General features: G+C 49.6%; 6 protein-coding genes across 6 annotated transcripts; 3 read left to right on the top strand and 3 right to left on the bottom strand.

Moving 5' to 3' along the window:
• Positions 1-536: 536 nt before the first annotated feature.
• PGRI_066990 (uncharacterized protein) lies at positions 537-2,145 on the top strand (the record flags this gene model as incomplete). Its single annotated transcript, XM_040794413.1, has 4 exons — positions 537-589; positions 949-1,010; positions 1,077-1,225; positions 1,276-2,145. The coding sequence occupies 4 exons, from the start codon at positions 537-539 to the stop codon at positions 2,143-2,145; spliced, it is 1,134 nt and encodes a 377-aa protein (XP_040649663.1).
• A 504-nt stretch (positions 2,146-2,649) lies between these two features.
• Positions 2,650-4,206, bottom strand: PGRI_066980 (betaine-aldehyde dehydrogenase; the record flags this gene model as incomplete). The annotated part of the gene is made up of 2 exons (XM_040794412.1): positions 2,650-3,664; positions 3,725-4,206. The coding sequence occupies 2 exons, from the start codon at positions 4,204-4,206 to the stop codon at positions 2,650-2,652; spliced, it is 1,497 nt and encodes a 498-aa protein (XP_040649662.1).
• Positions 4,207-4,892: 686 nt separating this feature from the next.
• On the top strand, positions 4,893-6,580 carry PGRI_066970 (GMC family oxidoreductase; the record flags this gene model as incomplete). The annotated part of the gene is made up of 2 exons (XM_040794411.1): positions 4,893-5,139; positions 5,199-6,580. 2 exons carry the CDS (start codon positions 4,893-4,895, stop codon positions 6,578-6,580), a joined length of 1,629 nt encoding a protein of 542 aa, XP_040649661.1.
• Positions 6,581-7,060: 480 nt separating this feature from the next.
• PGRI_066960 (N-acetylglucosamine-6-phosphate deacetylase) lies at positions 7,061-8,413 on the bottom strand (the record flags this gene model as incomplete). Its single annotated transcript, XM_040794410.1, has 2 exons — positions 7,061-7,966; positions 8,045-8,413. The coding sequence occupies 2 exons, from the start codon at positions 8,411-8,413 to the stop codon at positions 7,061-7,063; spliced, it is 1,275 nt and encodes a 424-aa protein (XP_040649660.1).
• Positions 8,414-9,158: 745 nt separating this feature from the next.
• Positions 9,159-10,873, top strand: PGRI_066950 (unc-93 family MFS transporter; the record flags this gene model as incomplete). Its single annotated transcript, XM_040794409.1, has 3 exons — positions 9,159-9,779; positions 9,831-10,534; positions 10,597-10,873. The coding sequence occupies 3 exons, from the start codon at positions 9,159-9,161 to the stop codon at positions 10,871-10,873; spliced, it is 1,602 nt and encodes a 533-aa protein (XP_040649659.1).
• A 417-nt stretch (positions 10,874-11,290) lies between these two features.
• PGRI_066940 (Peptidase S10, serine carboxypeptidase) lies at positions 11,291-13,228 on the bottom strand (the record flags this gene model as incomplete). The annotated part of the gene is made up of 6 exons (XM_040794408.1): positions 11,291-11,907; positions 11,968-12,121; positions 12,174-12,341; positions 12,399-12,414; positions 12,475-12,715; positions 12,775-13,228. 6 exons carry the CDS (start codon positions 13,226-13,228, stop codon positions 11,291-11,293), a joined length of 1,650 nt encoding a protein of 549 aa, XP_040649658.1.
• Positions 13,229-14,744: the final 1,516 nt, after the last annotated feature.

The following is a 14,744-nucleotide window of genomic DNA, read 5'->3' as shown; positions in this document are numbered from 1 at the left end:
AGCTTTGTCTTTCACCCCAGAGCCGCAAAAGTCGGGGAAGAACTGGGACTAGAGAGATAAGGAGATAGGTGCCCCCCGCTGTTAGAAGGGTCACGGGATCTTGGCATCTACATTATATGTTCAAGTATACAATTGATATAACAGTCTGTGAACTAGTACATATTCAATTTCATAGAGATACATCTATGGATTATTGATAAATTATAATATCCACCTTGGTAATCCCCTGGCAAACACCAAATACGGTGACCACGTGATTCGTATCTGACTGTAATCGGAATCCTGCCCTTGAGTCACGTGCCGTATATACCAATACCGATACCATACTGGGGCGGCTACGACGCTACAACGTTCAGGGTTGCACTGAGCTCTTTACTTCTCCAGCTTTTGCCGACATCACCGGATGCAACTCCTACACTTCTCAAATGGAACCTTCAGACCACCATGTGTATAGTGGAGCTTCATACTCCAATAAGAATACCTATTTCCCTTTTTTTTCCGGCGTCATCGCACTCTTGGCCTGATTGTTGGGCCACATGGAATACATCCGAGTGGACCTTGATAGAATCTTTGGAATCGGCCGAATGAGGTCAATGGCTATTTGGTTATCTTAGTGGATTCTTTCTTGTCAGGATACGGTTACCCGCAGACGTTGACTTGTCAGTCCCAAAGAAGACACTATCTGTGGCGATGATACATTTGCAGAATATAGCACGTGGCTCACTCTATACGACGTTCTTTTTTGTCACTCCACCAAGAGACTGTAACCCATGGTCCCTTTTCTCTTGTTCTCTCTTATTTCCTTTAGATACCAACTTTCTCCCTTCCTTTCTTCTTCATCCATACTTCTTACTTCGATTCGAACCCTGACGTAATTATGTGCGTGATATCTAAATCTTCGATATCTTCTATATACTGCGTTCCTATGTACTAACCGGCTACTCATAGGCGTGTCATTATCAGAGAAGATCCCAGTGAGGTGTCTGTGTACATCGCGGACTACATTATCAGTAAGCTGAAGCCCGATCCTGCGCCGATACGCGCAATCCATGCCAAGACTAACTATTCTATCTTAGGCCGCATCAAGTCATTCAATCCGACTCCCGAGCGTCCATTCGTGCTTGGTGTTCCCACTGGTAGCAGCCCTGAGCTCATCTACAAGATCCTCGTGCAGCGTCATCGCGCCGGGGAGATCTCCTTTAAGAATGTCGTGACTTTCAACATGGTATGCGCAACAACAATCACGGAGAAAACAACCCACTAATCCCAAGACAGGATGAATATGTCGGTCTGCCTCGCGATCACCCCGAGTCCTACCACAGCTTCATGTACAAGCATTTCTTTTCCCATGTGGACATCCCCCCGCAGAACATTAACATTCTGGATGGCACCGCTACCGATCCTGTAGCCGAGTGTGCATCGTTCGAAGCACGTATCGCCCGCTACGGTGGTATCGAGCTCTTCCTAGGCGGCGTCGGACCAGACGGCCACATTGCCTTCAACGAGCCAGGTTCCTCGCTGAGCAGCCGCACTCGCGTTAAGACACTGGCCTACGACACCATCCTGGCAAACTCCCGCTTCTTCGGCGGCGACACTGACAAGGTGCCCCGCATGGCTATGACTGTTGGTATCCAGACCATCATGGATTCCCGGGAAGTGGTGATTGTAGCCACCGGAGCGCACAAGGCCTTCGCCGTGCAGAAGGGCCTCGAAGATGGCATCAATCACATGTGGACACTCTCCGCCCTACAGCTACACCAGCACCCGCTTGTCGTCTGCGACCGCGATGCCACTCTCGAACTCAAGGTTAAGACCGTGCGTTACTTCGAATCCATCGAACAGGCCGGCACCGATGCCCGCACGCAGGGACCCGCTCTCGTTTACCGTCCTCGGACTTACGTCCCGGCTCCACTCCCACCCAAGACCCCGAAGTCCCAGCAGCCTACCCCCGATGGAACCCCCGAGAAAACCCTCAAGGACCTCCGCATCAACACTGAGTTGCACCGCCGCTCACTGGATGAAGAGGAGCTCACCCCGGATAGCATGTCCTCCCGCCTGGTCGACTCGGCCATTGGCGGTATTGACGGTGCGCTGAAGAGCGACCTTATCTTTGACCGCATGGGCACCAGAATTACTACCCTCTAATGATGAACACTTCTCAAACTTGTGGCATTTTCATTCCGGGGTTTTTCTTTTTGATTCAATTTTTAATGCGCGGGAATATGGGTTCTTTCTTTGCAAATCATATCTGCATGGTCTCTTTTACTACTTTGGCTTCCAGGATCCATGCATGGGTGTTATCTCAGGAGTTTCGCTGGTGATTTCGGTTATTCCCGACCTGATAGATGCGTTTACTAGGAGTCAAGCGATATTATCAAAAATTTTAGCTACAGATAATTCAAGTTGTGTACAAATTTATATGTACTTGCGTAGCGTCGTGTTTGTTGTTCCAGTGAATGTATGTGTTAGGGTACCGGGGTGCCCTGTCGGTATCTTCCCAGCCTTCGAGTACAGAAATGTACAAACGTCTGAATAACAGAATGAAAATATAGAAAAAGCTAGAACATTGCAATTGTGGCGCTCAAATAGGTCCAAACTCTGTACATTCTATGGTCATTGCTTTTGGGTCGTACATTGCATATATTAACATTAAAGCTTGGCGAAGACACTGACCACGGCACCGCTCATATCGACTAGAGTGCTCTTGTTCTGCAGCCAAGCCTCAATACCGCGACGACCATTCTCCACGCCCAGACCGCTCTTCTTCCAGCCGCCGACGGCCATTTCAGCAGGGCTCTCGCCCCACGAGTTCACCCAGGTAATACCAGCCTGCAGTTGGTCAATGATGCGGTGAGCCTGGTTCAAGTCCCTGGTGAAGACACCAGCAGCGAGACCGAGCTCAGTATCATTGGCGCGTCGCACAGCCTCCTCAACGGTATCATAGTACAGGATGGACATAACGGGACCGAAGATCTCCTCCTTAACGATACTCATCGAGTCAGTGCAGTCGGTAAAGATGGTCGGCTTGACCCAGTAACCGGCCTGCAGATCCTTGGGTACCGAGGGCTTATCGGTACCACCGCAGAGCAGGGTGGCGCGGTCAGATTCTATACCGTGGCGAATGTATGCGACGACCTTGTCGTAGTGGGCCTTGGAGCTCAGGGGGCCGAAGTTGGTCTGCTCGTCAAAGAGCGGGCCAGCCCGCACGTATTGGATCTTCTCGAGCAGGCTCTTCTCGAAAGCAGCCTTCATGGTGCGCGGAACGAAGACCCGGGTACCATTAGTGCAGACCTGACCTGTGCTGTAGAAGTTGGCCATCATCGCGCCATTGACTGCGCTCTCCAGCTCAGCGTCTGGGCAGACGATCAAGGGGCTCTTGCCGCCCAGCTCCATTGTCACATATTTCATATTGCCCGAGGCGGCGCCTGCGACCTTCATACCAGTTGCCACTTGGCCGGTGAAGGAGACCTTGGCGATGAGTGGGTGGCCGGTTAGGTAGGCACCGACATCACCGGCACCATTGACCACGTTGAAGACACCGTCGGGGAGGCCGGCCTCGGTATATATTTCTGCGAGGGTCTGACCGTGCAGCGGTGTGTATTCGCTGGGTTTATAGACCATTGTGTTACCGGCGGCTAGACAGGCGGCGGATTTCCAGAGGGCACTAAAAAAAATTCCAAGTCAGCTTCTTTTTCTGTCGCAAACGCAGGATCGAAGAACTTACATCTGGATGGGGTAGTTCCAAGCACCAATGCCGGCACACACACCCAGAGGGGACTTTTTAGTGTATACCCACGCATCCTCGCGGAGTTGAGTAGTCTCACCGTTGAGACCACCGCCACCAATGAAGTTGGCATAGTACTCCAAAACATCGGCGCCAGTGGTGACGTCGACGGTGCTAGTCTCAGTAAAGGCCTTGCCGGAGTCCAAAGTCTCGACGCGGGCAATTTCATCGTTCCGCTCCCGTAGCAGAGCAGCCGCTTTGTGAAGAATTCGGGCACGGGCAATCAGCGGGGTCTGCGCCCACGAGGGGAATGCACGATCGGCAGCAGTAATCGCGGCATCGACATCCGAGTTGGAGGCAATTTGTATATCGGCCAACGGAGTTGCCGTGGCGGGATTGATAGTCTGGAATGACTTGCCGGAGGTCGCGGCTTGGACCTTACCGTTGTAATAGAGCTGACGAGGTGGGAATGGAAGAGACATTTTGTTGTGAATTATAGAAAGATAAGAGAAGCGGGAAGAATAGAATAATTCCGCCTTATAGTTTCTCCGAAAAAAAAAAAAGAATTGGGGTTTAGCGTAATACTTAATTTGACTAGATGTACTCGGTACTCGGCCACCACGCAGATTAATACGTAATGGCCAAGTACTAAATACGCCATCCGGTCAGCGGCTGAAGGTGGCTTGAAAATGGCTGAACCTCTACGCGGGGTCTCGGATTTCCACTTGTTATGGTTTGACGGGGAATTGAACTCCAAAAAAGGAATTCCTTCGCCCAACTGTCTTACTCGGAAAGGAATTCCTATCCCGTATCTCTTTCTCCAAATCTCCAATATTCCTTTGAACATATTATGCCGATAATGTGCTCACACTCGGCCGTTGACCTCGGGCCCTGTAGCCTGGAGTGGACCATATATTATCTAAGAGATCTCTGACAGGGCTCTCTCCACTTTTGGGATCGCCACCACTCAGAAGCCAAAGGTTCGCCGAGACTAACGGAAAAAAGAAAAAAAAAAAAAAGAATGAAAGTAAGGTAATGGCTGAAGATTGGATCGAACGTCTCCGATCAGACCACCCCCGAAACTGAAAATTCTCTTTAGAAAAAGGCCGTCCCTTCTTCTCCAATCTTCTCCTCACTCAATTTTGCCTATTCCTCCCCGGTATTCAACATGGCCACCACTAACGAGTTCCCCGCTGTTGATGTTAACAGCTACGACTACATCGTCGTTGGCGGCGGTACTGCCGGCTGTGTGATTGCCGCACGCTTGGCCGAGTACCTCCCTAACAAGCGGACTCTGGTGATCGAGGGAGGTCCCAGTGATTTCATGGACGACCGTGTTCTGAACCTGAAGGAATGGCTGAACCTGCTCGGAGGTGAGCTTGACTACGACTACGGTACCACTGAGCAGCCTATGGGTAAGGCACTATTCCCCCGAAATTTCAGTGAAATGAGCTTGCGCTGACTATTTCCGCAGGTAACAGTCATATCCGCCACTCCCGCGCAAAGGTTCTAGGTGGTTGCTCTAGCCACAACACTCTAATCTCTTTCCGTCCATTCGAGTATGATTGCCGCCAATGGGTTGCCAAGGGTTGCAAGGGCTGGGACTTTGAGACCTTCACCCGCATCATTGATAACCTGCGCAACACTATCCAGCCTGTGCATGCTCGCCACCGTAACCAGCTGTGCAAGGATTGGATCCAGGCCTGCTCTACTGCCATGAATATCCCTGTCATTGAGAACTTCAACGACAATATCCGCAACACCGGTGAGCTGACTGAGGGTGTCGGCTTCTTCAACATTGCCTACAACCCCGATGACGGTCGCCGTAGCAGTGCCAGTGTTGCCTATATCCACCCAATTCTCCGTGGTGATGAGAAGCGTCCCAACTTGACTATTCTCACCAACGCTTGGGTTAACAAGATTAACATTGAGGGTGATACCGTGACCGGTGTTGATGTTACTCTCCAGTCTGGTGTCAAGCACACTCTGCGTGCCAAGAAGGAGACCGTCCTGTGTGCCGGAGCTGTCGACACCCCTCGTCTGATGATGCTTTCCGGTCTTGGTCCCCGTGAGCAGCTGTCCGCACTCGGCATTCCCGTGGTGAAGGATCTCCCCGGTGTTGGTGAAAACCTGCTGGACCACCCCGAGAGCATTATCATGTGGGAGCTCAACAGCCCCGTGGATCATAACATGACCACTATGGACTCTGACGCCGGTATTTTCCTGCGCCGCGAGCTGCCTAACGCCGCCGGATTCGACGGCAAGATCGCCGATGTGATGATGCACTGCTACCAGATTCCGTTCACTCTCAACACCAAGCGTCTCGGCTACGACGAGCCCTTGAACGCCTTCTGTATGACCCCCAACATTCCCCGGCCCCGCTCCCGCGGTCGTCTCTTCTTGACCTCCGCCGACCCCTCCGTGAAGCCTTCGCTGGACTTCCGCTACTTCACCGACCCTGAGGGCTACGACGCCGCCACCATCGTGGCGGGTCTCAAGGCCGCTCGTGAGATTGCCAAGCAGTCTCCCTTCAAGGAGTGGATCAAGCGTGAAGTTGCCCCCGGTCCCAAGGTGCAGACCGACGAGGAGCTGTCTGAGTACGGACGTCGTGTTGCCCACACCGTGTACCACCCTGCTGGTACTACTAAGATGGGTAACGTTGTCACCGACCCTATGGCGGTTGTCGACCCCACGCTGAAGGTCCGCGGTCTGAAGGGCATCCGCATCGCCGATGCCGGTGTCTTCCCTGACATGCCTACCATTAACCCCATGCTGACGGTCCTGACTATTGGTGAGCGTGCCGCCGAGCTGATTGCCGGTGAGGCTGGTTGGTCTCGCAACCAGCCCCGCCTGTAAAGCAGGGGCTTCTTACGCGTCAAAGATCTGATATGCCTGTAAAAGTTGTTTCTTCATTTTGGTCCTATTTTGGTTTTACTTATAGCATATGAGCGAGCGGCGCATAGCTCCATTGGAGAGCTCCATTGGAGTCGGGCGCGTGGATCGCCTCTGAATGCGGGCATCTTTCGAGTCTCTCCCCAGCGTCTGCGAGACAGACCTGGATATATTATTTATCTGACATATATACAATCATGTATAAACTTGATATTTGAGAATAGGTTTCTCTTGAAATTCGAAAGAATCTAAACAAATATTCGAACTGAAGATGGTGCTGGCGCTATGACCATGCGCTTGCATATGCTCAATGCAAAAACCACAACCGCAAAAAAACGCCTGTAACCAACCGACCGAGATGAAAGAGCTATTGAACATATGCTGAGTGACAGAAACCAAAGAACCCCCGAAAAGAAACAGATCGCATCCAAGATCGAAAACACCTTATACGGCAGTCTTGTTAGTATCGTGGATCTTTGCACCCAGTTTCCACACCTGATCAACCGTCAAGGTCGGCCCAGAGAAGGGATCCTCATTCTCACCCAGCACGATGAGGTCGGCATCAGCACCGCTCTGTAACGATCCCTTGATACCCTCCAAGCCAAGCAGACGCGCCGGCGCAGCAGTGACAGCATTGATAGCCGCAGCCGTCGACGCGCCCGACCAACGACGGAAATTGTTAACGCACTCGATCAGTGTAGCTGAAGACCCAGCAATCTTATCAGAACCCTCAAGTGTCAACCGCGCACCGGTCTTAACAATACGCTCCCCATTCGTCCAATCATAGACACCGTCCGGAAGACCACACAGACGCATAGCATCGGTAACCAAGATCAACCCATCTGGGTGAGCATTGTATGCGATCTTGATGGAAGTGGGATGCAAGTGGATACCGTCGGCGATAACACCGTAAAACGGCCTGCGGCGCTCACTTTGTCCCAGCAGACCGAAGATACCCGGGTTGCGGTGGTAGAAGGGACGCATAGCGTTGAACAGGTGGGTGATCATGCGGGCTCCCTGGTGGGTGGCTTTGACAGCCTGCTCGTAGGTTGCATCGGAGTGGCCAATTGAGTAGATGATGTTGCCCTTGGCAATTTCGGGGATGTGGGCCATCATGTTGCCGACTTCGGGGGCGGCTGTGATCATCTTAATCGGGCTATCTTTACCCATATTCTCAGCGCCATAGCAGTGGATGAGGTCGTCGAAGGTTTCGGCGGCACGCAACACTTCGGGCTTGTGGATGCCGTTGCGTCCAGGACTGATGAAGGGGCCTTCGGCGTGTGCGCCTAGTGATTCGGCGCCGTCTTGGGGCGTGTGGGTTCCTGCTGTTGGGCCGAGGGAGGGTAGGACCTGAGAGAAGAAAGATTAGTTTTTTTTTTTTCTTTGGGGGAAGTTTGAGTGCTCTAAAGCACTTTGTGCTTTGCTTACCTTCCAGTACACCTCGGGGGTGGAGCTCACGAGCGTCGGCAAGTAGGAAGTGACACCGGTTCGGGCCAATCCACGGTTCACCATGCGCAAACCCTCATCATATTCCTCCTTTGTCTCACAGGGTACAGAGAAATCAAAGCCATGTGCACCGTTCAACTGGACATCAATCATACCCGGGGCAATGATACGGCCGCCGAGGTCGATGATCTCGTCGGGGGTCAAGTGTGATCCATAGAAAGCCTCTTGATCCTTTAGGATCTTTCCAGTCAGAGAGTCAATCCAGAGATCTTGCTCGACCAAGTTCAAGCCGTACACCAAGCGGCAGTTGGTGAACTTGGTAATGCGCGGGGTGGTTGTTTTGCCCGGCATTGTTTTTGTTGATAGGATATGTTCCTAATGTTGTTAGATGTTAAGTTGAAAAGAAAACAGAAAGAAGAGGGGAAATCCCAAGTACATAAAGATCCAGGTACAATGATGTAACAGTAGACTGAGTGACATTCGGCATGCCGATGTGGTATACAATATAGTATGTATCTAGTTGTACCTATTGTATTAAATAATTACACTATCAATACTCGGCCCGTAAATTACTAAAACCGGCTTTGACAATACGGTAAAAAAAAAGCCCCCATACGACACTCCCCGGATGCGGGTCTCTTTTTTTTCTTTTTCTTCCCAATGCAACATCTCTCTCTCTTGTCACATCGTAAGTGGGACAATCTCCTCACGTTACTCAAAAAGTTATATGACTCCAGTGTTTTATCATTTCCATGGATTTTGTAACTTCTCCAGATGATGACTCCATCTTTCCCCCGCCTTAAACCCAAATGTATGTTGTATGTCGCATTGAAAAAAAATGGATCCTCAGATATAAGACAAAACTCTCCTTTAGTGTGACTCGGTTATATATATTAGTTTATCTCCTTAGTACCAAAAAGCCTTAGCTTCATCTTAATTTCATTTCCCTGCAGAATTCACCTTGGCAAGGGATTATCTACATTCTTAACATTCTTCATCTTGTTTCTCACGTGGAGGAACATTCCTCGGGCCCCTTGGCTCGCTTGTTGATTTACATTATTTTTTCCTACCCCTGTAGATCGCGTTTCCTACAGCCATGACTGAGCCCGAGAAGCAAGAAGCCGAGAAGCAAACCGGGCCGACAGAACAATATGCATCAATGTCTACGGATGTGGCTGCTCCGCAGGATCCTGAATCAGGTGTGGACCAATCAGTGATAGGCCCTGCGTGGATGTACAAGCCACTATTCAAGATAGGCAAATGGGAGGCTCCTTATTTTGCCTCACCGGAGATGCAACTATACTTGGTATCATTTGTCTGCTTTTTATGTCCTGGCATGTTCAATGCCGTTAGCGGTCTCGGCGGCGGCGGTCAAGTTGATACCCACGATGTGAACAACGCCAATACCGCACTATACAGTACCTTCGCAGTAGTGGGTTTCTTCGCCGGCTCCATTGCCAATCGCATTGGTCTACGGCTCACCCTCTCCCTGGGTGGGTTCGGGTACTTCCTCTACGTTGCTTCGCTCCTCTCGTACAATATCAACCAAAATGCGGCCTTCCTCATTTTCGCCGGAGCTCTGCTCGGTGTCTGTGCTGGTCTGCTGTGGTGTGCTCAGGGTGCGGTCATGTTGAGTTATCCACATGAGCATGAGAAGGGGAAATACATTGCTATCTTCTGGGTGATTTTCAACTTGGGTGGTGTCATTGGTAGCTTGGTACGTTCACTTGTACACCTTGAATTCCAAGCAATATACTAATATCAGCAGGTCCCTCTCGGCCAAAATATGCATTCGACCGCCGGCAACGTCAACAATGGCACCTACATTGCCTTCCTTGTTCTAATGGCCATTGGCTTCATTCTCTGCTGGTGTCTCGCCGATTGCAAGCACGTCATGCGCAAGGACGGCTCGCGCGTTATTGTCATCAAGAACCCAACTTGGAAGTCCGAATTTTTGGGTCTTTGGGAGACATTGATCAATGATTCGTACATTGTCCTGATGTTCCCCATGTTTTTGGCTAGTAACTGGTTCTACGCATACCACTTCAACGCAGTCAATCTCGCCTATTTCAATGTCCGCACTCGAGCCCTGAACAGTCTTCTGTACTGGCTGATGCAGATGGTGGGTGCGTTCGTCTTCGGCAAGTTGTTGGATTTGAAGGGTGTCTCGCGTCCGTTGCGCGCCAAGCTCAACTTTGGCATTTTGCTCGCTATCACTATGGGCATCTGGGGTGGAGGATACGCATTCCAGAAGAAATATACCCGGGAAACCAAGGGTCTCGGTATGGATTTCTCCGATAGCGGCTACGTTGGACCCATGTTCTTGTATATGTTCTACGGATTCTACGATGCTGCTTTCCAGACCTGCACTTACTGGTACATGGGTTCTCTCTCCAACAACAGTCGCAAGTTGGCCAACTTTGCTGGTTTCTACAAGGGTATCCAGTCTGCTGGCGCTGCTGGAATGTGGAGGTAAGCAACTCTTGCTTTTTTACTTTCCTCGTTTATTATTTCAGTAACTAACAACCTTTTAGCCTGGATGCACAGGAGACCGCGTACATGACCGAATTCGCCTCTTGCTGGGGTCTGCTCGTCGGTAGTATGGTTGTTGCTTCACCTGTGATCTTTTTCAAGGTCAAGGACAGCACTGCCGTCGAGGATGATCTGCGATTCTCCGATGAAACCGCCGCTGAAGTCCTGGGTCATTCCAATGAAACATCTGAGATGGAGATGGATAAACCTCATGCAGAAATGCACACTCCTACCGATACTCTCCGCCACTCTCACGAGGAGACTATTACCAAAGAATGATTTGTCGCCGAGGGAGCCAACAGTCCCCGCCAGTCATATGTACCACCCTGCAGACCATAATTGATTTAATCACTTTCTTCAGACTCACCACTGCGCGACGAATTGTCCAGTTATGAGGCGTGTCATTTTTTATACTCGCCCGGGCCACTGCGCCACGGGTCGTGAGTATCGACAATTTTCGACACTTTTCGACGAATACACAAAATATCAGTGAATCCCTTTTCAATGATCTTGTACATTATTTCGGGTGGCCCTCCTTTCTAGACGCTGGGGGCTTTATTCGGGGCGTGCTTTAGTCTATCGAGATGCGTATATATATATTAGATCTCTCAAACCACAATGCAATTGAATATTATCAAAATATATAATCAGATTATGTATCCATACACCCCTCTCACAATACCTCCCACCAAAGAATTAACCCTTAGTAGGGGTAGGCAACGGCACCGAAGACTGAGTATGAGTCGCAGACTTAGGCCCAGTCGATCCAGAATTGGGCTTCAACTTCTTGTCGCCCTTGGGCAATTCCCACCCATTCAGCGTACGATTGAACAACTGCAACGAAGCCTCGGGCTGATAATACGGTACTTCGTGACCAGCCTCATAGACACGGGTGAAAGAGAAATTTCCATACTCCCTCGTCTCACCATACTCGACACCATCGACGAGGAAGGGCGCATAGCCCGCCTTCTGGAACTCCTTGCTGTGCTTGTACTTTGCCGCGAGGGAGATGGCCTCGCCACCGAACCAGTTGCAGATGTAGTCTGCATCGCCGTAGATGAGGGCGACGCGGACGGGACGCGAGAGGATGTCTTCTAGGTCTTCGAGGAAGTTGGGCCAGACGAAGTCGCCGGTTTGCTGGAAGGCGAAGTAGACTTCGTTGTTGGATTGTGTGTAGTTTACGTCGACGCCTATGGCGTTCATTACTTCGTCTTTCGCGAGGTAGTTTTGGTAGTAGCTTTCTGGGGTTGGGTCGTTCTTTGGATGGCGGATGTCGTAGGTGCCTCGGCCGCTGAAGACGTAGTAGGGGCCCTCTGTGTTGGTGGTTTTGTTAGTTAATTAATTATGTAGGTATATGGTTACGGTCTACATACCGACGTTGTCCCGGCACATGTTGGTTGCTTCGCTGCAAAGTGCGAAGTCGGACAGCGAGGTGCGGTTGGTAAGCTTGCAGCTTGCGACTTGGTCCTGGCAGCCGTTTGGCATCTCATTGGCGAATTTCATGTAGCTGTAGACTGTCTCGTTGACCTGTATGTTTTCGTTAGTGCGAAACTATATTATTGGACGTCTGAAGACTCACGGCCTTGATGCCATAGCTGTTGTTCACGGCAAATTCAGGGTAGTACTTGGCTTGAATTCCCTCATCGATGATGCCATTAATGATACCCAAAGTGTTAAAGTCGAGTTGAATGCCCTCATGGGTGCCGTTAGCGATCTTGAGGTTCTCTTCGTAGAAGTGATCGAAGAACTGTCGATGTTAGAATTTGAGCGAAGGAAATGTGAAATACACAGGCAGTAGACTTACGGCGGGGCCATAATGTCTGAAAGAAGTCAGCAATGGTACATTAATAGATATTTCAGAGGCAATAGAGTAAACTCACCCTCCATAACTTTCAGTCCACAAATTGAAGCTCTTCGATTTGATCTTCGAGTCCAGCTTGGGGAGACCACCTAGGAATCCCTGCAGGACTTCCCAGGTAGCCTTAGCAGCGAGTTCAGTTGTATCGATTGCGGTGGCATTAATGACTGGATAACGACCATCAATGCCTGCAAAGGATGGGTCTTCGTATGAACCTGTGATAGGGTTAAGGGTGCCAGGCGCTTTCTCGGCGTAGGAGAAACCTGTGATTATATTAGATGTTTGAAAAAAATAAAAAAAGATAATAACGAGATAATCATACCAACACCCAGAGGCTGAGAGAGGAACAGCATATTCGAGACCTCATTCCAGGAGTGCTTGTTGATATAAGATTCATTATTCTTGTTGACACCACAAGGGCCCAATTCCTCGAACAATCCGATCAAAGAGTCACTACCCGGTCCACCGTTTAACCACAATGTAATAGGCGCATTTTCAGGGTCATGGCGAGCCTCGAAAAACCAGAAGAAAGTGTGCTCTGTGGGGGAGAGGTCCACATAGCCCGCATAGGATTTGACACCTGGGGTAGTTTCACAAACACCCTCTTTACCAGGCTCTTTATAGCGGATGGTGACATTATTAGCCGTCTTAATAGTCTTGACGTCTTTTGCGGGATTGGGCAGTTGACGGCGGAAGAAAGCCTCCAAGCCATCGTCCGATGGCACTGCGAGCGCCGCTACAGCAGGCAGAAGTGGAATCCAATGTGAGACACGCATGATGGGCTACACATTCAAGAATCAACGTTGCACAGATTACAGAGGGTGCCTACGGGGATACTTATAGTCCCCAGAAGAGGGGAAATAAACAGAACTAGTACATGATAAGAGCGCATTTTAGGCAAGGATTCGGAAAAGGTCGGTGAAATTGTTTTTGATCTCCGTAGGAGCTCCGGGAAACGGTGACATCGGCCTCACGAGGGGAAGAGTTAAAGCTCCACTAAGAGGTTGGAAGTTCATCTATTCGATAAGCCGGGGAAAGATCGGCATTGGATAGTAAATTGTAGGCTGTGTTTAATACAAAGCAGGGATCTCACGGACCTTAATTGACTAAGGAATTGTAGGCAGACAAGGATGTTGCCCGAGAAGATTATTATGACGTGCTGTATTCACCTAACTTGTGAATTATTACGTGTTATCTGATGTTTTATGTAGAACAGTAGAAATATTGATAGTTCCATCGGTATCATCTACACTCCAGGTACTATACCAGACACAGCCCCTAAACACAGGGTATATTAACATTTACCGCTCACGCCGTGCGGTATATACAGAGCGGAAACAATAGTAATAGCCAAACACAATGAGGCTTTTTCCGATCGAATCACCAAGCTGGCAAGGTCAATCGAAAAGTTCCGCCTACTGGATGATGCGTTGTTTCTCGACGGCATCGTCGCTATCGATCGCATCAAAAGCGGCGAAAGAGGAGAGAGGGGAGATTTTTCAGCAAGGCATTGCGCCAGCGGAGCAACTGCAAAATGATATCTTGATCAGAGAAGAACCACACAGGTCACTACTCATAGAGACATATGAACACTTCATTACGAGGAATGAGGACCCATTCAACATCCTCGTGACGGACAAGGAGGACATAGACTAGGAAGATGGCCAGGAGGATGATGATGTGGAGTCTTTCTATTCCATTTGGTTATTTTATATTCTACTATGGCATCGAGGCCGATGCTTTCGTTCTTTAGGGAAACTGTGACCCTTTTGCCCTCGTGACCTGCCAGGTCACGTGGACATGGTTTCCTTCCCATCAGAGCTTCCATTGCTACACACTTCCTGGTTTAGCAATTATAGACAATGCCAGCACAAGCAACAAGATCAAAGAGGCATATTTTATAAGTGTATATTGTAGTTACAGTAAGCGACGTTTATATAGCTTGGCTTGAGTACTGCTACAATGAATGCCAAGCCGCTACCCCAGAGTTAGTCAGGGCCTAAATAGGCAGGTCCTATTTGGATATAAGGCCATGGAAGGAATGGGATTTTAAAGTCGACGACCCAAAAGCTTATCCTAACGGAACTACTCCGTAAATAATATGTGAAATCCCTACTTCCCTTCTTATAAGTCTCAGGGGGAAGTATAAGCCAAGATATGAATAAAGGCCCAAGGCACTTGAAATTGGTCCAAAAAAAGTCAAACTTAAGAAAAATTGTGTGCATAATTTAAAGCCTTTTGCCGCCTTTTTTTTTGCCAACATATAATTATTGTATAAAATTGACACATCTA

This window comes from Penicillium griseofulvum (assembly GCF_001561935.1).
Source record: "Penicillium griseofulvum strain PG3 chromosome Unknown contig_91, whole genome shotgun sequence".
Lineage (NCBI taxonomy): Eukaryota > Fungi > Ascomycota > Eurotiomycetes > Eurotiales > Aspergillaceae > Penicillium > Penicillium griseofulvum.
The sequence above is the reverse complement of the archived record's forward strand: the minus strand, read 5'-3'. Positions and strand labels throughout refer to the sequence as shown.